The following is a 27,102-nucleotide window of genomic DNA, read 5'->3' as shown; positions in this document are numbered from 1 at the left end:
AGAGAGGGCAGACATCCCGAGAGCCAGGGCTGCAACAGATCCGCCTGGGCATCTACTCGGTCTTTGCCTTTCCCCGCTATCCCTTTACGCACAGGGTCAAATTGCTTTTTAAAATTTGGCCTGTTCCTGGCTGGCGTCAGCTCAGGAGCAAACTCAGGTGAGAGAGAGGGATGAAATGTCTGCTCCCGCCTGTGCCTCCTCCCAGCCACAGCAACTGATGAAGGCTACTGCGACCCTGCAACACGAGGAGACTGTTTTCATGGATGCGGTGTCCCCCTCCACGATCGGATCAGGAGCAGATCGCCAGACAACAGACCATTGTAGCGAGCGACAACCGAAACCGGTACTTACTGAGCGGCTTAAGGATGCTGCTGCTTGTCTCATCAGCGTTCTCTACGTCGGATTTGTCGGAGTAGTTCTCAGAGATTTTCTCCTTTTCTTTCTTTTCTTTGTGCCCGGGTCTTCTTCTATGACGCCTCCTTCTCCTGTAGCTCTTCGGCACGTGGACCCCAATGTAAATAGTGTGATGACCTGGGGAAGACAAGCACAGCAAATATTAACTTCGACTGCGTAGCGTTTGTGCCTCCCTGGCTGGTAGAGTTCATTCAAATTAAATTTCATTCAAACAGGCGAGCGAAGTATCTTTCTTTGCTGGCCTAATGTTAATTAGGACTACGTTTCTTGTCTGCAAATGCGAGCTCAGAGCTCTTTAGCTGCCATTTGGAAAAGTATTTTTTGTGCTATCGTTTCTGCGAGCGCAGACTCTCTGATAATTATTCTGTCCTTGTGACTCATGTGAAAATGAAAACAAAAACCACAGAAGGCCATGGTGCTAATTCTGCAGTACGGAATACGGTACGCAGTGCTCCTCAAAAACATTCTACGTTAATTTTCCCATTTGTTTTACCAAATACGTTAGCTGGATTAACACCTACCTTGCGCAAACTGATCCAGCTTAACTGAAGAGCTTAGAGCAATAAAATGCACGTCGCTTGGCTTTGTAGCCCTTTGTATAACACGTATCAAAGTACCGTTCGGGTATTATTATAACGCAGCTGACGAGGAAGGACGATTAACGTAAGGTACTGCAAACTGCTAAGTACTTGACACTTTCCAAAAATAAAAATTAAGTAATAAAAGAACAAGCGCCAAATTTCCTATGCTGATTGTAAACGCCAAGTACGCCTTTTCCCTTTCCCATAGGCTTTCATTTCAAACTAAAGCACTTAAACTGCATTTGCCAATCGTTAGGTCTTTCTGATGAGTTTCATAGAAATGTTTTATTTTCGTGGCTTTCTGCGCTTCTACCAAATCGGGACAAATATCTCTCCTTGTGCTTATAGAAAGCTTTCACGTGTCTTTTTCCGTGCCCAGACGGTGCACACATCTTACTGTAAGCTTTAAAAACAGCTCCTGCAGATTTAACTCCTGATAAATGATAGCTGCATTCTACGCTTTTGACCAAATTTGGTTTCCTAACCAAATGTCTCGGTGCAGCCAAGCAGAGAGATAAATCTGTGTGACCCGTTACTGGCCGAGGTACACTTATCTAATGGATGAGCCGCAAACGCAGGTAGGAACAAATATATTTCTCTGTGGGTGCAGACATTTACACCTCTCTTCAGCGGCAGCCGGACTCCCTTCTGCTCAGGAATAAGAACGAAGTCAACTGAGTAACAAAAAAGAAATCAGGCGTCACTTGATACAAGTGTCACGCGGTTGAGAAAGTTAGAGAAAGTAAGTTAGGGAGAAAATTGCCATTTGAAATTCCACAGGCTCCTGAGGCCGGCTGTGAAGCCTAGAGTCCTTCACCTTTTTTGCATGTGAATTTTCATCCTGAAAGCACCCGAGGTCTTCTAAAAAGCTGCTTGACCAGAGCGGCCCTCCTCGGCAGCAACTTTAAAATCACTAAGTGAGTTCCCCAAGGGGAACTCCAAGGCTCCAAAAACCCCAAGGGGAGCTCCTCAAGGGCTCCAAAGTAATTTGTGGGGCGGAAATTGTAATAGAAAGCAGAGGCTGGTGAAGAAATTCCCTCCTCGCTCCCAGACGCGGTAGTGTGACAGCGCCGGTGGTGGCCCTGGCATGGACCACACCATCGTTTCTGGTGGCCGCTGCAGTACAGCAAGCTCAAGGTTACGTATGAGCGGTAACGATGCAGAAGACCACACTGAATAAACAAAACGGATACACAGATATAAAGATACGGAGTGCCCGTGATATCAAGATATAAACTAACAGCTATAAAGGGTTAGTGGAAATCTCTCCGGGTGAAGTTACTTTTTAGCCAGTGATATCTGGGCGGAGATATTAAAAGTTCTCGGCTACACGGGCATCTCCGTCCATACAGACCAACACCTGGAGACAGCATTTAGCTCCAGCGTGTCAAGGGAAACCAGGAAAGCTACCCCAGCAACTGGAAATACCAGCTTTAACGTGGCAGATGGCATCAACCCTGCACAGGGACCGAGGAGGGGAAATCTCATCTGAGCCAAGCAGGAGCTGCAGGGCGGCCCCGGGACAGGGAGGGCAATGGCAGCCCTTCCCGAGGTTCTTACAGCCAAGATGCCAACCAAAAGCCAGATGAAAAAGGACGGGGCGATGCCCGTGTCTGTATTAAAACAGCGTCTTTTTTTGAATCGTTTCAATCCTGCGGCCAGCTCGATAATAGAAACACATCATAGTAAGCCTGTAGTCTTAATACTTTAATATGCTGCCAACAGAACCGGACAATCTCTTTAATCTTTTGACCACGTGTGCACAGTACAGATTTTGGTAACATGAAACTAAATTGTATATACGCAGGCAAACATCTGCATTACTTAGCTGCTTTCCCCTATTCTGCCAGGGACAGACTTACTTAATGCTGCTTTTCCTCTTCCCACCCCCCGCCTCCTGGGCTGTTCAGGGAGGCCGAGCAGGACATTTTCCTTTTCTGCGTACTTGAAGTGCTTGGCATCTGTTTATATTGCTGTAAACGCTGAGATAAACTTCTAGGCTCCCTTCCCAAAGCGCCTGGAAGGAAACAATTGACACGTACTCTCAATGCACGGGGTTTCTGAGACACTTCCTCCTCGCCGGGGTAACGGCGCCTTTCCCATGAGAACCAGCCGTGACAAATGGCAAGGCCTGAGAAATTGAAGGTGGCACACACGCACCACGCTCGTACCCTGCGGCTCGGCAGAGGATGGGAAGCCGTTTCGGTTGACCAGAGGCATGTATTTCCCAACGCTAAAATGCGGCGGGTGAGATGCACGGCGTAGACCTGCGGGTCCAAGTGGCACCTTCTCTGTTCGGAAGGACAGCCGTGGGTTGCGGCTTCCTTGACCCTACAACTGCTGCAGCTAAAACTTTTGAACTTTTGTGCCGGAGGAGAAACTTTACTGTGCACCAAATTCAGAGCAAAACCGTTCCATCTGATTATTAATAGAACAAGTCATGATCGGAGCGGTATTTTTCCCCCAGAGAAATTTCGGTTGAAACCACAGCTTTTGCTTTATTAAGAGCTATTAAAGAAGAGCAGCTCATGATTCAGAGTCCGGATTTAGAGTCTGGGCACGGGAGACTCTCTGAGTCAGTTTTACTGGTGAAAAGCCACTCGTGTGTTACCCAACTGAAGTTCCGTAAAACGCAGCGTTCCCTCCCTGCCTGCAAGAATATCCAAGCAGCTCCAGACACCCTGCCCCAATCAGTCAGAACCCCAAGCACGCCACCTCGGTCCAACGCCGTGCTATTTATACAATCATAGGATGGTCTGGGGTGGAAGGGACCTTGAAGACCACCTAGTTCCAACCCCCCTGCCACGGGCAGGGACACCTCCTCCTAGATCAGGTTGCTCAAAGCCCCATCCATTTCTTTTCTGAGTTATTCCATTTAAGGGAACGTGGGGGTTAAAGAAATGTAAACGTAGGAGGAAAGAAAGTGTACTGAAAAATAAAAACAGTAAGAAACCTTCAGGCTTGAAGTTCTCTGACCCGGTAAAGGTCCAGGGACCCATTAGTTTCTCGTGTGGTGTTTGCATAGTCAAATCCGTGCGTTGGCACGGCCTGATCACCTGTACCCACACATAGCTGCTCTCCTCTCAGGTGCTCGCACCCCACCGCCCGCGGAAAGCTTCACAGGGGTTTCTCAGAGAAGCCAAGACCCGCATCAAACACATCAGGTTCCTAAACCTCTATAGCCATAACTCCATCTAGGTGTTTTTGCAGTTGCTGTGGCACAAGGCTGGAATGAAGCCTCAACTGTCCATCCATGGGGATCCTTTTCTGTCCAAGGAAGAAAGGATGGCAGCCGTTCAGAGACCGAGAGGCAGGGTGTACACACAAGGCACGGTTAAATGTACGTGATGAAAAGACCTTGGGATCTGCCTGCATGAGAAGTGTGCTGGGAGCGGGGGAATTGCTCACTCTCTCTGCAATCACGTCAGCCCCAAACTGGGCATCCCAAGGCCCGTGAAGCACAAGCCAGCTATATTGTTTGAAACACCTGGATCTACTCATGCTACAATACAGGCAGCAAATGACCAAAAAAAGCCCTACATCGAGAGAAATCCATAGTTCAGGTGTTGTTTCCCAAGCTAGTTCTGGAACCACATCTGCCTTAAAGAGCATTATTACTCCCTACCATGCCCTTGGTAAGAAACCAGCTCCTCCCAGAAGACTCACCCAGAATAGACCTGATGTGTGACCCACCCTACGGAGAGCTGCAGAGCTCAGGTTTCTCATGAAGTTTGAATTTAGGTGGTTCTGGGGAGCTTCATTCTGCAACAACAGTCTTTCTGCAAAGCCTTTGGTACTGCATATTTCAACACATAACGCGTAATACATTACCAGTGGCCATGGTAGTGATCCAAATGTAGGGTACTACCAGAAAACCTGCGTTACAGGAAATGCAAACTGAAATCATAGCCTGAGCATGAGGAAAAAAAAGAAAAAGGAACAAAAAAAGGTAAATCAGCATATATGATTAGATTATCTAAATGTGCTGGTACCTTTTGTGCCTGAGGGCTCAGCATTCATCTGGACTCTGAGCTGAGTCTACAGCTTTCTGCTATCTCAGTCCGTGCCCAAGTGCAGACTTTAAGCCTGACACTGCGTAAAACAAACTCTTTTTTCGCTCCAGATAGCTACAGCCAAGCAAACAAACAGAAAGAGATCACTTTATTTATGATCCTCTCCATTTTTAAGTACTAACTCTTTTTAAGAATAGGAAGGAATCCCTTACACATGACCTGGGTTGTTGAGACTTAGAGCCTGGTCCAACCGGCCCATAAAGAACTCAGACTGGCACCTTAGAAGGAAACAAGATCAAAACCTAACATTAAAAATGTATAAAGTACTGAAAACGAGCTGAGTATTAGCAGTTTTCACCTGGCCCTTCTTTTTACTTTCAAGGCGCCTTTCCCAAGGAGAGAGAACAGAGAGAGAAACATTAAACCAAATCAGGCTTGGACAGGCTCATGTGGTTACAACTGACATGTCTCCACGGCCAAGCTCTTCTCCACGAGCTCTGGCCACTCGCGCCTCCTGCCCTGGGCAGCCGTGCGTGCCCAGGCTCTCCGAGAACAGTGGGGCAGGTATCTCAGGCCGCTCAAACCAAGGGCTTCGCTCAGAATCACAGAATCACAGAATTTTAGGAGTTGGAGGGACCTCTGGAGATCATCTAGTCCAACCCCCCTACCAAAGCAAGGTCACCTAGAGCAGGTTGGACAGGAACGCATCCAGGTGGGTTTGGAATATCTCCAGGGAAGGAGACTCCAAAACCTCTCTGGGCAGCCTGTTCTAGTACTCTGTCACCCTCAAAGTAAAGAAGGTTTTCCTCATGTTGAGATGGAATTTCCCGTGTTCCAGCTGGCGCCCGTTGCTCCTTGTCCTATCACCAGGCACGACTGAGAAGAGCCTGACCCCATCCCCTTGCCACCCACCATTTAGATATTGATGAGCATTGATGAGATCCCCTCTCAGCCTTCTCTTCTGTAGGCTGAACAGACGCAGGTCTCCCAGCCTTTCCTCATTAGAGAGGTGCTCCAGTCCATTGATCATCTTTGTAGCCCGGATGGATGCCCCAGCCATTTCACCTTGGGGCATGGCTGACCTATAACAGGACACAGGCAGGTGGAGGCGAGCCCTTCTCTGCCCATCTCCATCACCTAGTGATCAGCCTCCTACCTGGGTGGGATTAAAACACAGCACCCCCCCGGGCGGGGAAGCTTGACTTGTTGATGTGGCTTTTGACACACCCCAGGAGCTTTCACTCCTACCACTAACAAGTTGCTAACTTTATGAAAACTTGCTCCGTAGCGATGTCAAACATCGAGGAACCCGCACCTACCACAGCTCTGAGGTCCCACGAGACAGGCAGGGGATGCAGCCCGCCACGTGCTTCGTCAGCAGAAGATGGTATGGCACACGCTGTGGCCAAGAGGAAGGTGTCGGCGTTCCGCCAGGCACGCAGCGAGATGTGGTACTAGCCCACACGCCGCTGGGATTGCAGCCAGGCTAGCCCAGCTTCTAGCAGCTGCTTTTCAAACCCAGGGGCGGCGGCAGAAGGGTACTTCTGTGGGAGAATCCACGGAATGAAATGACAGAAAAAGCTGATGGCCCAGAAGGACAAATAAATCACAGGGATGATCCATTTTAAAAGGGAGATACTAAAAGTAGCACTAAGCAAGTCCCAAACTAAGCCCTGCTTAGTTTCAAATCAGCTCAAGAAATAAGAACAAAAGGCCACGCCGTCACGTGCCGAGTGCCCTTAACTCTACCTGATTCCGAAGGGGCTGCAGGTGCTGGCGGTGGCAGAGGAGCAGGTGCGGGCTTCTCCACCCCGACCGGCTCCCTGGCACTCAGAGGATGGCACCCACTGCCCGCCTGACACCCCGCTCCAGGGAACGGTTGGCACCACGGGGACGGGAACGGCTCTCCCGGTCCCTCCTGCACAGTCATCACGTTTCACCTCAAAATTTCCCGGGAGTGATCTTAAAGAGCATTCGTTTCCACACAGATGACAAGACAGGCCACAAAAACAACAGGCAAAAGGGAATATTTTCTATGATGTAAATTCTGGGTAGGAGAAAAGACATGGACGTTCACGACCTGCCAGTGAACACGGCTGGTTCCTGCAGTAGAAAGAAGGAACGTGATGATCTCCCCCAGCACCGTTCCTGTTCCACTCATGCCTATGGACAAAGATACCATGCCTCAGAAGAAAACAGAACCAAACCATCACCACTCCTCTGACCAGGCACACGCACAGGGTCACCACCCGCTCCCCACAGGGTTTTCAGAACATCATGATGTTCAAGGGACTGATTTTCCAGGCGAGCAAAAAATTCTCCATCGGGTAAACAGCAGAAGGATTCATTGAGCGCTGTGTTTGTTGAAATCTGGGTGACACCTAAACAAGCTAAGATACCAGTTGGAGATAAATCAGATCCAAATCCCTCCTTTTCCCCACAGCGAAATAGCCCTGTCAAGCAGCAGAACCACAGAAAAGATGCGTTTCCTTCCAAAGAGAGGGCAGCCCGCACAACTGGAACAGGCTGAGAGCCTTGTGCCCCAGTAACGATTTAATTAGTGCAGAAACCTGCATGTAAGTCTTACAGTGGTGATGGCTGGGCACAAAATTACCGCTCTGCAAGAGGTTGCCACGAAGGGAGCCCAAGGTCTTTGGAGGGACTGAGCGCAGACTGCCAAACGACCAGCAATAGCAGGCCTGGAGCTGGACAAAGGATGCCAGTAAGGGACTGGCTGGGAGAAGCAGAAGAAATCATGTTTGTATGGAGAAGACTGGAATCAAGCAGCACAAGTCTGTAACCAGGTAGCTGATAAAAACCCAAGATCAGGAAGGCCCGCAGGCAGAAGGGCCTTTAAAACAACAGTGGTATGCGATCAACTAACTTCCACGGTATGTGGCCATTGGCCAAAGAAAAGGGTCAGGGAGTCCCATCAGGTGATGGGACCAAATACTTGTAAAAGGACAAGCATAATGTTGAGTAGGGGGTTCATGACCTACCAAATGCCATCAGAACAGTCTGCAATCAGAGAGATGCAGTTAAGGGCAAAAAAGAAAACAGAGGCTCCGAGAGAGACAAAACCCAAGCTCCTATGCAACGGGGAGATGAAATAGGAAAGGACAAGATCAGCAACAACAGGGCTGTCTTCAATTCCGCCAGAACCCCCAATTCGTGGCTGAGATGAAGGTACTCAAGAGAGGACGCAGCGTCACCAAAGAAGACGCAGTTACTTAATCGAGCAGGGAACTTGTCCAAAGACCATTTTACGTATTTGGATTACTGCACGTCACACCTTAATACGCAGCCGCTTCCTAAAATCACTACCAGGGGCACGGAACCAAGCTGGGTAGGGGAAGACAGCACGTAAATTGGAGATTTTCTTTTTTTTTCTTCTTTTCTAACATCTGGCTTCTAGAGCTTCAACATCTTCAAAAGGTCAGTTTAATCTTTATGTAAAGTGACCTCTGCAGTCTTGAAAAGGTTCCCACGTAACAACCCTATAGTTAGCCAGAAGGAAAGTCTTCCTGGCCGTTTGTCTAAAGCTTGCACTTCTCAGTTTCAAACATGTGCTCGCTCGCTACCCATCGATGACCCAGACTTGAACTGCCAGATTCCTAACAAGATTCAGAGGCTGCTCCGGCGAAGCATGTCTAAAAGGTGAGTTAGCACGGTGCCCCGAAGAACGGGATGGCTCCAAAAGTCGGAGCTCACATAAAGTCAAGTCAAGAATCTCTAAAGAGGAAAAGAAAATGAAACAAAAAGAAATGAGGTCTTCATTTGACTTTTTGAAGATCCTACAAACCCTGTTTGTTTGGAGGAGCACACCACAAACTACACCAGGAACTGCTAGGAAAGGTTCAGAACACGAAGCCCAGAAGACACACGTTGATGATGGCTACAAGGTACTGCTCCATGACAGGGAAATATAAGGAAGTTGGCAATGAATTAACGGGCAGACATTGTGTAGACAGAACAATAAACATGTGTTTGGGGTATTCTCGCTGAGCTTTATATAAGCCATTGCGAGACTCTTACCCACAACGCCATAAGCTGCTTTTCTTTCTCTCTTCTTTGGAGCTGTGAGAGGTTACAGAAGCCACCGAACCTGTCCTGCGGTGATCTGATCTAATCTGGCCAGTACCGCTCGGATTCCACGGGAAGCAAAGGAAGACTGTAAGAAGGCACAGCTCTGGGGAAAGGGGCAGAGGAGGGAAGCTGTGCTGAACCGCTTGATTTAAGTTTTAGGCCAAGCTGTTCGGCAGCATGGTAACTTTGAATCTTCTGGCATCTACCTCGAGCACTGGACACAGTTTCTTAAAAATTATTTCTTTAAAATTATGTCCCCTTCTGAAATGCCCCAAACGACCACTCAAAATAGCCCATCTTGGCCTCGTTTTCCCTATTTCCATCTCATTAATTACCAAGGCTGACCACATGAATACCAAGCTGTACTTGGCAGTACCGAATGCGTAGAGGCTGGTAGGTTCTAGACCGCCCTCCAGTGTAAGAGCGAGCAATGGTGTATTGACCAAGGCATCCAATCACTGTCCCTGCTTCAGATAAAGAACCTCAAATTGCTTTCCAGGTACAAGAGGTGGGCTGCTCCTTCACCGCTTGTGCAGCAGGAGGGCACGCCAATGAAATTCCCACTCCAAACTCTGAAGCAAACACCGTTGGGTCTTTCCAGAGCCTGAACCCCTAATCCCCACCGATGACTGCGTGGAGCCGCACATTGTCCAAAGCCTGAAGAGCAAACAGCAAAGGATAGGCACAGCAACAGGACCAGATACACCACTGCAACTTGCCAGGTGGAGACCTAACTAAACCATCATCCTGTTTCCTTGGGTTTGCCTTGCCAGGCAGCTCACGGAAAGTCCTCGTAACTGCTTGACTGCGGCACCTCATCAGTAGGAAACCAGCCCCGCTACAAGCCAACCTTGACTCCAAGGCTGCAGTTATAATTAAACACATAGAGGCCGCGGTGATGAAAGGCAGCAGGGCACCGCGAAGGAATGCAAACAACATGGTGCTCGCCGGCGGGAGCCCCATTCACACAAAGGCCTCCGGATGCCTCTCCAGCGGCACAATGCTTCCTTGGAGGAAGCACCGGAGTTTCCTATGTCCCTTCTCGGTCCCTTTTCACTGCTACGGGAGTTCTCACAGCGTTGTTCAACCAGATCAGTCTCCAGATTAAGCCCAGCTCCACCAGATGAGAGAGGGAAGAACACTCCAGCGTTCCCTAACTACACTCAGGCTGTGACTGATGGACATGGCAAGCCTGAAGGAACCCAGCCCTGTCACGGAGTCAGGTATCTTCCACTTTCTGCCTCAGTATCTTTCCCTGTTTGATGAGTGGGTTGTGCCACTTACCTTCACTACTTTTCTATGCTTGGATTTACATCATGGAGTACATCTCCTAAAAATCCGTCACTTCAGTGAACAGGCAAAAACCCTGGCAGAGTTTGCTAAAAGAGAGCAAAAGTTTGCCAAAGAGAGCAAACACTGGCATCGCAGACGTTACAACTGCGACCGAGCCTCCCCAAAACATTTTTGTGTCACCTTTTGATTTTACAAGTCCCAGAAAAATTCAGGGAGGGTCACCAGCACACCCGGGGCTGACATCTGAAGACTGAGCAAAGGCTGTATCGCTTCTTCAGTCTCCACCCTGAAGTGTCATATCCAGTATTATCGTACCTTAAAAAAGAGCTGTTGGGCAGAAGGTCCATACAATGGGTGGGAGAAGACAGTCAAACAAGCCTAGACTTGAATCCTAACTGAAATGACCCAGGAGAGGACCACACCATCATGGAACCAGCAGGTGCTCAACTACAACACCGGCGTGCGTGCCCACTCATGCTGGGCAGCATCTCCAGAAACTGAAGCACAAAACAAGAGAAGGCTTACAAAGCGACCTCCATAGAGTCGTTACCATGAGCACACTGAGCCAACGGAGGGCCATGCCTCTGGACTGGACTGCTCGGCACCATCCGAGTGGCCGCTCTCTCTGGGTAGTGACCAGCAGCTTCAGGATGGCTCCAGGAACCGAAAACATCCACTCAGAGAAGTTGTTCCCACCAAAGGCTCGAAGGTGCCATGCGAGGGCCACCTTTCTAATTAGCACGGCCCTCACCAAAATTCGTTTCACCGCCAGGTCAGAGCATGGATGATTGTTTCTAAACCCATCAGCGATGGAAAAAGCCAGTCGTTGTCAGATGGGTATGGAAGCACCTTCCTTCACTGCCACGTACCTTACACTCAGCACGTGGCAGTGCAAAACTTATCGTGGCTTAACAGAAAACTCAACCTTTCCTTCGCAAGGGGCAAACCACACCACATATTGACTCAGCTGTTCTTACAACACTTTCCCGATTTCTCCTGCCTGCACAGCCAACTTATCGCTACCTTATGTAAAGTCAGTTTATCGGTATCTCAACTCGGATTGCAGTTTTTCTCCCAGAGCTTGGAGTAGGCGGGCATCCACGCCTTCTCACACTACCCCAGCAACTTTAAAGCTAACGCTGACTCCTGACAGCAGACAAAAAACACCTGCAACGACCAGAAGAACATCCCATGCGACCACGGGGAACACAGACACCTGCTGGGAATGGCCAATGTAAGCACGCTCCGAGATGGACTAGCAGCAGGCTCACAAATGACTGAAACGTGATATTATCTTAATGACAAAAAAGTCTGAACTTCAGGAGCGACTCATGTTTCACAGACCTCACGGCATTTGTACTACTGACTTAATTAATCCACACGCATAAAAACCGCTCCCAACTTTTCCATAGGGATTTACCGTATTATCAAAAGTCTGCAGCGAAGCCCTAGCCCTGGACCTTTTCATTTACGACAAACCAGTTAATGGCACATTTCAGTAGCCTGCAAAGTGCCACAGAGGATTAAAGCCGGCGAGAAGCTCATCCGAAATCTGTCATCCAGATACTTCAAAGCTGGGAAGATCCAAACCACCCGTCTTGTTTTTACAAGCTGTGTGGGGCAGCGTTTGGGTCCCAATCTGTGCCTGCCGTTTCCAAGTTATAGAGAAATAGAGCAAAAAGGCAAAAAGTCCTCCTCGCTCCGCTTTTGCACGAGCAAAGCCTGAGTCAGTTTTACCAAGGCAAAATTCAGCCTGCTCTATTCTTTGCATATAAATTAAAGGTACCAAAGGAAATTAATTAAGTACATTCTGTGCTGAGATTTTATCTGATTAGGTTTTTAATCATATTTATTTCAAAAGCAATTAAAAACTCTAGCTGATATGAAACAGGTCTCCTGGTTATTTCTGAAAAAGGGGAAAGTCTGCCTACAGCCGGCGATCAAAAACCGAGGGCGGGGATGAGAGAAGAAAAAGAAAACAAAGTAAAAGGGTAAAATACAGCCCATTTGTCCTACCTTCTGCCTGCTGGTAATAAAGGTAAAGATTTTCACCATTATCTCTGCCCTTTCAGCCTCTCTCTAAGTAATTATCTTGGGCTTATGGCATCACACGGCCTTCCACCAGCAAAGTGCAGCGACACAACAGGGTCGAGAACAGAAAGGAAAGAGGAGGGAATCGCGTGGGGAGCAGGCAGCTAAAATGGGAAAAGCAGTGATGGAAATTTGTTAGAAACCCCCTGTTTTAGGCTCTCTATATAGTAAATCCCATAATGCTAAGAGCACCCATGAAAAAGTTTCTATTGTAACAGCATTTTTTCCTGATTTTGCTCCTACAACGGTTGTATCTGAAATATTCTCGAGGTCTTTACTTCGGGGATGCTTTGAACGGCGGGACAAGACCCCCGAGAGGAGCGCTGGGCCCTGCGACCCACAGCCGGAGCAACACTTGTCAGACCTGAAACCAAGCATCCTCCTCCCCAGTGCCGAGGCAGGGCGGCAGCAAGCCCGGGGGGAAGTTACGCGCAGAGAGCCAAGAATACCTTATCTCAAAGGATAAGGTGGAGCTTTACTTTTCCCCTCTTGCAAAATCGGTTATTAAGTAATCTGTTTATGTCACACATACCAGCCCTCCTCACAGTGGCATTACAGCAGCATGTCATTACCTTCAAGGAAAGGAACGTGCGGTGCTCGAAATGAATGGGAATGGCTTTCTCGCGCAGGGGGCTCAGCTTAGGGCAGCGCCTCTCCCTCAGCTCCCCCAAGAAAACCTACGTTTTCACCTTTCCACGCTTCTCTTCCACACTCTGACCCCGACCCAGGATCCCTGTGGCTCTTCCTAACCGCCCCGTACTGAATTAATCAGTGGAGCCCTCTCGCCGCTGAGGACAGTAGGGGCTGAGCTGCAATGGAACAATTTTCCAATGTCAAAAGCTGGTATCACTCATAAAATAGCAACACATTCCAGCGCAGGACCAGGCTGAGGTGCCATCTTAGAAAAGCACTAAACAGCCTCTGGAAGCAGGCCAAAGGGACATACTTCCGTCAGGTATGTGTGGTTTCTATTAACATTACATTTACTCAGCAAGGCCACGACCCACAGTTGCCCCAAGCTGAGAATGTCTCAGCATCCTCCTGAGCAGAAACGCCCGTTTTTTCCCCCCACTCCTTAAAAAACAAAGTCCTTCCCTCTCCCCCTCACACCGCTACCTAATCAAATTAGTGAGCGACGTGGTAATTGAGAGTTGCCATCTCCGTCTCAGAGCCGTGATGCCAGGTCATCAGCTGCCGATAAAATGGCACCACGCCGTTTCTCTCTTCGTGCAAAAGAGGGATGCTCAAAACGACGACTTGAAAATTCCGTCTTCATGGGTTTGATATCAAACCGATTGACAACCAACAAAAGCAGCCTGCTTTCTAAGTGTGTTACGGGCTTTCGCAGTAGGGTTTTCCCATTCTCTCCTGCAAACTCCCGCAGCTGGGGAATGCCCATCACACTGCCGGCTCTCTGCTCGTCAAGGTTACGATTCCCCTTTCCTCTCTGCCCAGTTGTTTTTCTTTCCTACAAGTTCGGTGAAATTAAGGGCAGCTTTAAAGAGCCTTCCTGAGAAATTTCATCAAAATCGACTGCTAGGTGAAACAAATTATTGGGAGAGGAATAGAGAGAATAGGCAAAAGAGGCAAACAGCTTTATGATACGTATGGTATTTCCTCATGAAAGCAGGCTAAAAAGGCTACCAGAAAAATAAAAGACACCTGGAGGTAACAATCCCACTCGCTGTTACCTTCTCCTACAGAGGATAGAACTACTGTAAGCCTTTTAGAAAAGCAAGTTGTAACTATACCCCAAAAGTGGCTGAAGTAATGGAGAGCACTTCAGAGCTAAGACCCTCAGGTCTCCAGACAAACCTTCTCCTTGAAACCACTCCACCTGCAGTGCAGAAACGCAGCAGAGAGACTTAAAAGCACCAAGTGTTCGCCAAAGGTCTGCAACCCGATGTTTTAGCCCTTCCATCAGATATTAAACTGAAAGAGGGGGGATTTAGATGAGATATTGGGAAGAAATTCTTTGCTGTGAGGGCGGTGGGACAGTGGCCCAGGTTGCCCAGAGAAGCTGTGGCTGCCCCATCCCTGGAGGGGTTCAAGGCCAAGTTGGACGGAGCTTGGAGCAACCTGGGCTGGTGGGAGGTGTCCCTGCCCAAGGCAGGGGGGTTGGACCAGGCGATCTTTAAAAGGTTCCTTCAAACCCAAACCATTCTGTGAGTGTACAGCTCATCCTATCCATGCAGACGATGATGCACATTAGACACACACATACATTAAGTGTACTCACGTACACGGCACAGATCTGTGTGAGCATCAGGTGTAGCTGAGGACACGCGTCTTCCCTTCTATGGCAAATAAGACCTCTTCAAAGTGCCAAAGCCTTTAATGATTACTTGCACTGTGGTAATGCCCCAAATTTGCCCAGTAGGCTATGAGTTTAAGGCTGTCCCACTCCAGAACTGTGGAGCATCCTACAGGCACCATACATACACGGGGACACCGACAGATGCTACACCGTCGGCCCATCCCCGCCACAGATGGCAGCTCCTTTTGGGATTTAGCTGGGTCATTCGCGGAAGCCTGGCGAGAATCAAGGCGCTGCCTTCAGCAGGAAGGAGGGACTGAGCCGGTTACGCAGCTCCGGGTCTCCCCGGAGGCTCAGACAAGCAGCCACAGCTCTCAGAGGCTGGTCCTGTGCAATTACAAACACTTGCTTCACCTCCTCGTCTCCTGAGCCCCGCGAGATGCACCTGCAACTGCTCTGTTAGCCCAATTATAATCAAAGGAGGGTGTCTACGTTGAAAGACCAAGATAAACACACCGCAGCTACCAATATGACTTAAAGCTTTAACCACAGCCTTTTTCACGGCACCCGCGGACCGCTGAAAGGACGCTCCCGCACCCCTCGTCACCATCAACAATTTTTCTATTATATTCCTGGGGCGGCCCATATGGGGCAATGCACACCACAACAGCATGTGGCAACATTTAAGACGGTAAAATAAATGTTTTCTCCCTCTCAAATCTTTCTGCTGTGCCAAAGTATCAATTTTCCTACCAGCAGAAGGCTCATTCCAAGCCAGCAGACATCAAATGGCTTAATTAAACCCAACGCCATGATTTATAGCTACTGAGCACAGATGACTTCATACAAGAGCAGAAGAAAACACAGCCTTTTCCGTCGAAATGACTGGTTTGATTTGCTGGAAGTGTTCTAAATCCATCTTTTTGGAGATTATTTTCTTTCCTACTGCTTGATCCTTCACCGTCCACTACCAGCAACACTGACATGGCTGCAACCCTGCGCCTTCCAAAACATTTTAAACCCCAAAGCCACAGGCATTTGTTTGCAAATAAAGAAATTTGAATAAAATTAAATACCTAAATCAAGAGGGAAGGATAGCACTGGGAGGTGAAATTCTTCTCTTCTAGGTAGAGTACGTACCCTATCGTCCTTTCCTCCTCCTCCCCCACTCGTTTATCAAGCACACGGTCGAACTGATCCTCATAAACCAAGGAAAAACAGAATTTCCTGCAAATAATTCATTCCTATCAGCTTAATCACCTTCCACCAACAACCTTACACTAAACTCCTTTAAATTCCTTTTACCTTTGGGATTTCACAACATTTTTAGTGAGAGAGAAAACAAAAACACTTTCAAAGGAGCCGACTCCTTTCTTAAAAAGTGAAGAAACTGTTTGCTCAGTTAAAAAGTTCCTCCTCAACGGGGAAAAAAACCTTCTCCCTGTGCCTCCTACGCTAAAAGGATAACCCAGGCAAACATCCACCCGCTGCTGTACGTCCACCACGGACCCTCGGTACAAATCCTGTTGGTTTTTCCAGTTCGTTTCTCCATCTGCGGCACCTGCCACCCAATTCCAGGACTTCCAGGCGTGGTGGCGACACGCGAGTGCTGCCAAAACAGTATTCACCAAGGTAAAAAACCCCAATAGCCCCGATATTTCACAGCCAGCCTGTGTAACGCAGCAAACACGATTTTGTGGGAATGTGCGCCAGCAGCACGCAACACCATTCCCTCCTGAACTGAAAAAGAGGATTTCTTTAAAAAGTCAGTTTTGCCCCGCTCCAGCTTACCGCCGTTTGAGTCAGTTTTAGGATTAATCACTCGGTAAAAACAAAGGTGCCTTTTTTCTCTGCTGCGTGACAGACAAACAGAAATTGCCAAGGCACCCTTTCTCCCCAGCAGTCCAAGGTCTCTTACCTTCCACTTCTTCTTCGTCACATACATGTTTAAGGAAGGAAGCCCCTCTATCCAGTACTGCCTCGTCCTCCATCCTATAGTAATAGAAAAGAAAAAAGGAATGCTCAGACTTCTCCTGGAGCGAGGTGTTTGAACCAGCCCAGGTCCTGGGCAGGTTAACTTGCAAGCTGTTGTTCATGTTCCTCTGGGCTCTCCTGCTCTCCTTCCAGCGCCTGCTGTGCCTTCATAGAGCTCCTCTCAAACGCCGTTCGGTTTAAGCTGGCCTCACGTCGCTCCAATTCTAACCTTGAGAGGACATCAGTGGTGACAGGTGTGAGAAAGGTAATCCCGGCTAGAAGTCTTTGGGCTTTTTTTTATTTTTTTCTTTTTCCCGTTTCTTGTTGCTTTTGTCGGGTTTTTTTTCCCCCCTCCACCTTTTTTTCTAAAACAGGACGTACACACACGCACACACAGAGGCAAGTTTGGGGCTGTCTACGCAATAGCCAAGAGTTTGTGGAACTCCAGGATGCTTTCGAAGTGCTTCAAAAAGACCCTGGCTGCAGAACGGCGTCCCCAAGCAAACACACACTCTACACACACGCGGGCAAATGCCCGGGGGGAGACCAGCCTCTTAATACACTTGTCTGGCGGGCGGCGAGCCGCCTGTCACATGCCGGCCTTACAGAAATCTGGCATACGCGGATTATCCGCAGACCCAGCTACAGTCAGCCAGACCACGGCGGCAGTCATTTATGTGTGTCACCCATTCATTCATCCGTTTGGGGACGGCTTTTAGGAGTTTGCCGCCTTCCCCCTCCCCTTTTCTCTCCAATTCTTATCTCTCTGTGTGCTTACCCACTTCTTCGCTCTCTCTCTACCTCTCCTAATTCCGCGCCTCCGCCCCAGAACTCCACAGAACCGTATTTCACCCACAAAGTAGGACCCTGCACGGGCTTTCCCCGAGTTCATCCGCAAACGTGCGTTTGACAAGGAAATGCTAAAATAACAAAGGGAAAAAAAAAAGAAAAATCTAGCTGTATTAAATAATCTCCTTTCATATCGCTTAGAGGCTAAGCGCACAGGTGCTGCTCGCTGCTGGGCAGTCACCGGGGAAGCTTTTTATCTTCATACAACCGGGGAGCGAGCCGGTAGCCTACCGACGGCGAGAAACGGGCGTATGTGGGTGACGATCAAAAAACAATACCTTTTCCTTATATTCCCTAGATGGAATAGGGATAAATTTGGTACAGAAAGAGACAAAGCCCTCAAAACCTCTTCACATCCATCTCGCTTCCACTTGTGATCCCGCGAGATCCTCCAGGCACAGTCGCAGCGAAGACTTTATAGAGTTTTTTTAAGGGCATATTCAAATTTAGGAGTGTAAAAACTGAGTGGATGAATACCAAGAAATGAAAATGGCTTAGGATATCCGCCTTGCATGTCAACGCCCACCTGAACCAAAAAAAATAACCCCAAAAAACCCTATTTCAGCCACAAAAGAAAGGAGCAGAGGCCTCATTTTCTGAAAGCCATTCTCCCATCTTTGCCAAGTTTTCCATCCCCTCGAGCCCCTTTACTAACACACCATCGGCCTCGGCCTTGGTGCCTCGTCCACGGCTCAGCTCCCACAACAAGTCTCAAACACGTCACGGAGAAAAAAGAACACAGCAAAATAGGCCAGATTCAAAACCACTAACTAAGCGTATGGAAAAACGCATTTTTCCTTTGGATTATTGGATGGCAGGAAATAGTAGAGCACCGTACCCTGAAACGAAGATGAGCATCAGCTCCTCAGTTTAGGTCCAACCAGGGCATTTGGAATAAAACCACCTCCCCTTCACAGGCCGGTTCTGCCCACGCCGCCTCCCCCGGACCCAGAAGCCAGAGGATTTGAAAAACCAGTTTCTCCGACTTGGGAAAGGTCCCATTTCCCAGCAGCTGCTGCCCTGCGCAAAGGGGTAGGACCTGCCTCTTGCCACCAAAACACATAAAGCCACCGCTCAGGTGCTCACACGGAAGTTCTATGAACAACTGGAGCTTTCATAGTTCTTCCTGGGAAGAAATTCTTTACTGTTAGGAAGAAATTCTTGGCTGTGAGGGCGGTGGGACCCTGGCCCAGGTTGCCCAGAGAAGCTGTGGCTGCCCCATCCCTGGAGGGGTTCAAGGCCAGGTCGGACGGGGCTTGGAGCAGCCTGGGCTGGTGGGAGGTGTCCCTGCCCAGGGCAGGGGGTGGCACTGGGTGGGCTTTAAGGTCCCTTCCCACCCAAACCATCCTGTGATTCTATGATTCACTGAATTATTCGAGACTATTTATGCATCTTTGCTAAGGGAACAAGAGGGAGCACATATTGCATGGATGCTCTTGCCCGTTTGCAATGGTTGGGAAGGCACACCCCAATTGATTTTCTTTTGTTTTATTGTATTTCCCCCCCGCCGAAGCAGCACAGTAGCTACTTGCTATAAACACAACTGAGAACATCTGGAACAGATGGGACTGGATTTCCAGACCAAACACAAACCGCACGCGCTTTATTACTCTGTAAAATCCATTCTTACAGCTTCGCACCCAGTGTTTCCCGGAATTTGCCTCCACTCCCTGAGCACCAAGACATTCGGAGCCCTCGGCATGTGTGTATGTGAGCACCTACACACTATTCCTATAGTAATAGGAAAGAAAAAAGGAATGACTTCCCCGGCTGCCCTCCACCCAGTGAAATCTCTGCTCCAATTCCCCCACGCTTCCCCCCCACCCTCCCACCTCTATTCCCTTGGATCCCTTTATCACATTAAGTGGCCGCATTTTCCAGCTGCAGAGGGCTGGAAAACTGCTTATGACACATTGCAAGCCCCACGCTTTCCCCGAAACCTGCACAGAGCGGATGCGAAGGAGCTCGGGAGGGGGGTTTAAAAGGCCAGGAATAGAGCTTGGGTCGCCTTGGCGCGGCGCCCCGACTCTAATCCGCAGGAGTTTAGGGATTAGACTCCCAAGCGCCACCTCCCCTGAACTTGGGTCTTTTCTGCCCTTCTCAGATTACCACAGGATTGCTTCAGGGCAAAACCCAGCAAGAAAACATCCTTTATGAATTTGCACGGGGGGGAAATATTTCAGTCCCCTGGAATTTTTCAAATAACATGAAGCTGGAGCTGCAGAAATTAAAAAAAAAAAAAAAAAAAAAGAAATAAATCATGTGAAATAACAAGAAAATCTTCACTTGGGTCTTCAGGGAAAATCCGGCAGAGCCCTATCAGTGAAGAACTGAAGCAAGGAAAGGTGTTTTCACCATCCCATATATAGGAAAAAGGGTGGGAATGTTTTTAGGGCCTCTAAACAGAGATGTGCCTTAGTTTAAACCTGGTTTACCAGCTCCTTGTAGTAAGGTAAAAGGCACGGGACATTCGGACGCTTTTTATCTAGCTCCACACCCTCATTACCGCTCCTCCAAGGTTCTGCAAACAAACTTTTAAAAATTAATTAAAAAATATTGGGTGTCTATGTTCAGGGTCTGGATCTGAGCGAGTCTTGTACTCTGAGAGAACGGACTCAAGTGAAAAAAATACGAGCTGCTTGAGTAATTGGTCTCTCGGGGTAGATGATAATGAGGTCGGTACCAAACGTTTTTCGCGGTGACATTATGTGTCAATCGGATTTTAACAGGAATCACACGTCACCTACACAACACAGCGTGCATCTCAAAAACCTCAATTTGCAGGCCACTGGCAGATGCAGCTCCCAGAAACCTTCTGCCAGACCAGACCACTCTGAAAGAACAAAACCAATTTCACACTAACGGGGATTCCGGACTTCAAAATGGACAGAAAAGTGGGCATAAAATGGGAAAAAGTGAAGAAAATCAAACAGAACAAAGCAGTAAAGAAGAGGGGAAGCCTCTTCTCCAGCGAGCAGAGCCCACCCTGAGAAAGGAGCAAGTACATCTGCCTTTGCGCTGGGGAATTTGGGAGGTAACAGCATTGCTGAGCATCCAGCATTAAACCCGATTTGGGTTCTAGAGGAAAGTGCTGTGGCTCAAAACCAAATTATTTGTGATAAGCTAAAAAAACCCAAACAAAACCAATTACTTCAAACTCCTTGTCTTCTTCCCTTTGGCTACACTTATCTGACAGTCTCCGTTTTGCCCATCGCATTATTAGGACGAGAGGAAACGGGTTCAAGTTATGTCAGGGGAGGTTTAGATTGGATATTAGGAAACACTTTTTCACTGAAAGGGTTATTAAACATTGGAATAGGCTGCCCGGGGAGGTGGTGGATTCACCATCCCTGGAAGTGTTTAAAAAAAGGGTAGATGGGGCACTTAGGGACATGGTTTAGAAGTGGCTTTTGTCAGGGTAGGTTAAAGGATGGACTTGATGGTCTTAAAGGTCCCTTCCAACCTCAGCAATTCTATGATTCTATGATTATGGAGTCTTCCTGCACGTCTCCTTGTCAGAGCACTGAGTCCTTGCAACACATCTTCAGAGGGGACTCAAGCAGCAGGTCACCTCGGCTTCCCTCTCCCCTTGTCCCAAAGCTGGTCCCCCCTCCTTCCCCTCCATCCCTCCGGATGGACAGAGTGCTGCCACCGCCCAGCCTCGGGGACACCGCCTGCTGAGCGGCCATCCACACCAACGCCTTCACAACGGCCCGATTTATGGCGGGAGGAGGGGGGAAAACCCAGCGTTTGGCATAAATAAAGCTGGAGGGCTGATGTGGCAACGCGAACCGTAGGAGGGAGATACAACTCGCTCCAGCGAACAGACGCGTAACATAGCTGGGGAGCAAGAAACGAGAGTTATTACTTGCTGATAAGCTTTTACGATCCTGCCCATTTCAAACGTCTTTTGCAATCAGGAAGAAACTCCAGCAAACTCTGGACTGAAGGGATTTTAAAAAAAAGAAAAAAAAAAGAAAACAACGAAGCCGGCTCTAACTGAAAGGGAGAGCATAATGCAGAGTCCGTGTGAAAGTCACATTTAAAGAGCAATCCTTCTGCAATAAGCCAGGGCGCAGAGGGTGTCATGTCAACGGCTCCAGGGAGGAGAGAGGGTTGTGAAGGTTAGGTCACGGAGAAGCATCACCTGCAGCCGTTGGTCGGACCTCCAATCGCAGCGTGCCCGTCCCACCAGCAGCCCCCCGGCCCCTGCAGGCAGGAGGCAAGGGAAATAAGATCTTCCTGCGCATGCATTATCAACCATCCTCATCTGCTTCCCGGAGCCCGGCATCATTTACCTGGCAGGACTTTTCCTCCAGAAAACAGCTATCCATAAAGCGGAGTGGGAGCACTGTGGTTGGGGATGCTGGGGAGAAAAGAGCAGAACAACCACCTCTGACCACGTCATCTGCTCGGACGCTCCAACAGCCACCATCCAAAGGACTCCTGCACCTCTGCGCCCTCCCTGCGCTGCTAGGAACAACCTCGGAGTGCCCATGTGCGCATACCCAACGCCTGCAGTTGCTGCTGGCCAGAGAATCAGAATGGTTTGGGTTGGAAGGGACCTTAAAGATCATCTTGTTCCAATCCCATCTGGTCAGGACGACCAGAGCCAGCAAAGAGAAATGTGATGTGGCTTGCAAGGAACAGCTCCAGCCCCACACCGCTCCCCACGAGGCCTAAGAAGCCCGCTCATGACAACCGAGCCGGCGCTCAGAGTCCTTCACAGGACCGCGACATGTTCTCCACCACCAAAACTGCTTGTGACAAGCAGCACCATTCAACCTTCAACAGCGGATGGAAGAAGGCACTCACCAGCCAGAGCTGGAGGCTCTCACAGATGGGATGCACAGGGCATGGACCCCAGCCAGGAGAAGAACCACCAAGGTTCAACCGCCAGTGACAATCACTGCCTTCGGCAAGCCACCCAAGTTAGATGCCACGCGTGTGTATGCGTGCTGTGTGCATGCGTCCCAAAGAGAATGAGTCAATAAGCTCGACAGGCTGCTTCTGTCAAATGCAGAGAGACAGAGATAATTTAATTTCTTTCCTCTGCAACCCGTGAAGCATTGGGATACTGCGATCACAGTGGCCACGCAAACAGGAAACCAGGAAGGAGACTTGGTCCCAACTGATGCTCTCACAGCCCATACGCAAACGCTTGAATAAACAGAGCTAACAGACAGATTCCTTTTTAGGGGCTAGATGTGGGGTTTTTTTTTCCTCACGTACTTGCATATGGGCTCTATCACACAGAAAAATGATCTTCCGACTGTACTCAGCACGGTCTGGTTGATGCACTTTTAGAACACGTTGCCAAATTTATCTTGGATGCATTTTCCCCTGTCAGCTCGAAAACAGCATTTATTTACACGCTTTCTCAGCAAAAGGTTGTACTCACCAGGAGCAGAAGAGGACAGAAGCCTCTGCTTCCTGCGGCAAGAACTTGCCCTATAATATTTTTAAATCCAAATGTAAACCCAGCTTCTTCTAAAATAAGATTCAATAATCAACAGGGAATGAATACCCAAGAGGACTGCTGTACTGAATGAGTAGAGCAGACACGGGAAGACTCATCTCAGCTCTTCCCCATCCTGCAGACCCCTTGTCCGAGCGGAGAACCCCATCTTCTCTCTCCAGAGCAACACCGGTCATCTCCCGTATGGAACCGTGAGACACCTACAAAAGCTCCGAGACTAAAATCTGCAGGCGAAGTGCTAAAGCACCCTTTTTCCCGGCAATGCAGGACACGTAGGAAAAGGCCGGAACGTACACAACCTCAAAGCTTTTCCTTTTGGCGGCACCAACCCCTATTTTCTAGTTGCAACGAACTGCCGGCATGCGTCGGACCACGATGCAGGTGAGATGGTTGCCGAGGAATTGCGCACACGAGGAAGGAAACCAGGAGGAAGCAAGAAGTAAGAAAGCTTTGCAAGTGTGTCTTCTCACTACCAACTGACAAGCAACTGCACATTCTGGATGACTCCTCTTTTCAAAGGGCATGTGAAAACGCACAGGTTCGCTGGTGCTTGCTCCTGTCTCTCAGGCATGACAGTCACGCAAGCCTGTCGTTCCTGAAGACTGGAGCACGCTTGCTAAAGGCCTTTGGAGCAAGGAGGAGGGAACCACAGGGCAGGTATGTCCCTCAACAGCCCACATAAATCACTGAGCTCCTCGACTTCCCCTCCCTCGAGGGCTTTTCGTGGAAGTCCACCAAGTTCTGACACCCTCGTGGACAGCCGCAAGGCTGGTTGTCAGATCTCACGCTATGTTCCGTACGTTCTTGAGAACAGGCCATTTAAACAGACATGTTCTCTTAGAAACCTCCTTTCTGAGCCGTTGCCTCCCCATCAGCATCTCGGATGGTGTTTTCTGCAGGCAGCCATTTCCCTTCCTGCTCCTGCCCGTTCAGTCCGTTCCAGCATCTTCCCTGTCCACCCACACTGTGGTCTTCCCAGTCTGTCAGGAAGCTCCAGAGGAACCACAGACCAAGGCTACTGGTGCCTCTGGGCAATTAGGCAACACCAAGGAAAATGCAAGCCCCAAAACAGGTTATTTGCTTGAAACGTCTCCGCTACATGGATGTCACTCCAGAAAATGCAGCCCATTCGTTCAGCAATACTATGCTGTGCTACTCAGGTTACTACAACCGGTTTGGGCATTAATGAGACATTTTTGAAAACTAGGAGGGAGTGAGGCAAGGGACTTGTTTTGGTTTTTAATAAACTCCCAATTAAGTGATCTCATTGTTACACGAAATGTCTCACTCGACAGAGGCGTTCTCAGGGAGTGCAGTTAAGTTCCATTATAGGATTTAAACACGAGCCTCCGTTCTCAACCAAATCTTGTTTTCAAAAACTCTTACTGACTGGAACGTCAAGAACTCTAAAGGTTTATCTCAACTCACAGGTGAGGCCTCCGGGAGCACCGTCCTGAAACCAAGGTAAGAATTAGCTGAATTTATTTTGACACAATAAGTTCTGTCATTTGGATTTCAATTTAGATCTCCGACAACTTCGGGAGAGGTGTTCCACTTGGATACGCTCCAAAAATGAAATAACTACTAGGAAAAACATTGAGGTGGGAATGAGATGGAAGAGCAAACAAGAAAGTAACATTATCAAAACACAGGGCAGTACAAGGGGAGTTACTGGCACCGGACCCTAGGGTAGGTGTAGCAGTTGAAGCCATTGTTTGATGATATTTAGATTGCTTACCATAAAGTGACACCGCTCTATAAAAACTGATAAAGTCAGCCGCCTGTTTGCTTTCCTTTCCTTCTCTTAAAGGAACCCATGGAGCTGGACTGGAGACATACCAGCAAGGAGAAGTCCACATTTCCTTCCAGCTTGATCTGAACCTGGTGGAATCTCAGGTCAAGCCCCCTCTCCGGCAGGCTCTGCCGCCGAGCACCCGCTTCCTGACATCTTCCGCATACGTCTGCTATATTTAACGCAGATACGAGCCAGAAGAGGGTATAGAGACGCTCTGAAAGGAATTCAAGATTTCACTGACGCAGGAGCTTCACGAGATGAGCCCATCAACAGGAAAAAGGCATTTCTGACTGCAAATATTATGAATAGATCTGTTCGAGGCCAACATAAACCAGACATTTTTGTAGCTTCATTTTCTGCAAAGCGTGACACATAAATCACAAAAACGTTTTCTCTAGAGGCAGAATGGTGTCAGGTTTTAAACCCACAAGCAGTAGTGGATTGTTCCTAAAAATTATTAGTTGAAGACAGCCTGTGGGATCTGATTTTATTTTGCCATTTATTGCTGCGACAATGTTGCGTCCTGCAATGATTTTGTTATGGTTTTATGCCTGATCGGCCACTTTTTACTTGACCATGTTTTACACATCCAGTTGGCTATCCCTATGACTTTTTTCAGTTTTGCATACTGATGGAAAAAAAAGAGTTCAATTTTCGCATTAAAAAGTTGCTAAAATACCCCCCCACCTGCTTCAAAACACGTGCTTGGAAAAAAAAGGTTAGCAGATTCAAAAATGGGAAAGCTGCAGGAGGCGAGAGCGCGTTTCAGGAGGGGACCAAACAAGAAGGCTAACACGAAGAGATGACTGGAAGACATACAGCATATGTTTGCCCCACTTGAAGAAAATGAGGCGGTATACAAGAGATTTATCATTTAGCGCATGACTTGCGGCTCAATAAACCTGAGAGGGAACTGCTCCAGAGGGCTGATTTATGAGAGCGATTTCATGCGCTCTTCAGCTAAACCCGTGTCTATTTAAAAACAATCCAGTTTTATAAAGTAGTTGCTCCCTGTTCAAGCCTCGCCTAAGAGCTCTTTTTGAGAAATCTGGGCCTAAGTGTACGGTGTCACAAGACCAGGTGGCGGGGACTGAGCACCGCCTGCAGCATTACAAGTATGTATTCCGCACCGGCTCAGCACACAACGTTAAAGTGGGTGCAAGACTTTCCAAGGACGTAATAGACAGGGGATGTGTATACACCTATATATAAATATACACGGTTAGAATCGCCTGGGTTGGAAGGGACCTTTCACATCCTCGGGTCCAACCATCAACCTAACGCTGACAAAACCCACCACTAACCCACGTCCCTCAGCGCCATGTCTGCCCGTCTTTTAAATCCCTCCAGGCATGGTGACTCCATCACTTCCCTGGGCAGCCTGTTCCAGTGCTTGACAACCTTTTCCGTGTAAAAATTTTTCCTAATATCCAATATAAACCACCCCTGGCACAACTTGAGGCTGCTTTCTCTTGTCCTATTGCCTGTTACTTGGGAGAAGAGACCGACCCCCACCTCTCTACACCCTCCCTTCAGGGAGTTGTAGAGAGCAGTAAGTGTGAACCCAGGCAAAGAAAGAGCAATTATAGGAAATTCTTCCAGTACTTGCTGAATATTGCCGACACGGAGTCTCAGAAAGCAAGGTGGGGGTAGCTCGGACCAGACACGGCACTGCCTATCTACAGAGCAGGATGTCGAAGTGGGCGTCTCAGCCTTGCCAGGCTGCCTTTTCAGAGACGAAGGTCATCTGCAATGGGAGTTCCTCGGTTTAAGTCCATTTCCCACTCAGCAAAAGAGCAGGCTGTGTGTACAATGCGGGGTGGGGCCACGCACCCAGTGCCACCAGTAACCCAGATCTGGTTTTTTCCAGGGAAATCAATCCAGCACTCTCGGTCACAGCTTCCCAGCAAGCAGCTCCTGCACCCGCCCTCCCATGGGACTATTTGCGGGAGGAAAAAGTCTCTTCTTGCTCCCAGTAACCCCCAGCACACAAAACACCCCCGCTAACACAAAATGCGGGACCGGCTTATGTCTTCATTTCACTTCTGTAATTACAGTTTGGAATTTTTCCCTTCCTTCGGGCTTCATACTTTCAAATGTACAACTCCTAGAGCCCCACCTCTTCCTCCCCGTCACCTTCCCAAGCATCTCCGAGATGCTGAAGCCATTCGAAAAGCATCACAAAACTCTGGACCACCGACACCAACATCGGTCCTGAGCCAGGGCAGGCCCCAGCCAAGCGCCCAGTACAGAATGTATGCTGGCTTTCT

The 27,102-nt window shown here is 48.7% G+C and overlaps 1 protein-coding gene across 4 annotated transcripts in view; it reads right to left on the bottom strand.

The window, feature by feature from the left end:
• The window catches only part of SLC4A4 (solute carrier family 4 member 4), a 207,645-nt gene that overhangs the window by 135,423 nt on the left and 45,120 nt on the right, over positions 1-27,102 (bottom strand). For all 4 annotated transcript variants that reach the window (XM_063337111.1, XM_063337113.1, XM_063337114.1 and 1 more), the window contains exons 2-3: positions 16,654-16,727; positions 352-531 (exon numbers count right to left, since the gene is read on the bottom strand). In XM_063337111.1, the coding sequence (XP_063193181.1) occupies positions 352-531; positions 16,654-16,727 (254 nt within the window). The remainder of the gene's footprint in view (positions 1-351; positions 532-16,653; positions 16,728-27,102) is intronic.

This window comes from Chroicocephalus ridibundus, chromosome 5 (assembly GCF_963924245.1).
Source record: "Chroicocephalus ridibundus chromosome 5, bChrRid1.1, whole genome shotgun sequence".
In the NCBI taxonomy this organism is placed as follows: domain Eukaryota; kingdom Metazoa; phylum Chordata; class Aves; order Charadriiformes; family Laridae; genus Chroicocephalus; species Chroicocephalus ridibundus.
Note: the sequence above shows the minus strand (reverse complement) of the source record. Positions and strands in the feature narration are given on the sequence as shown.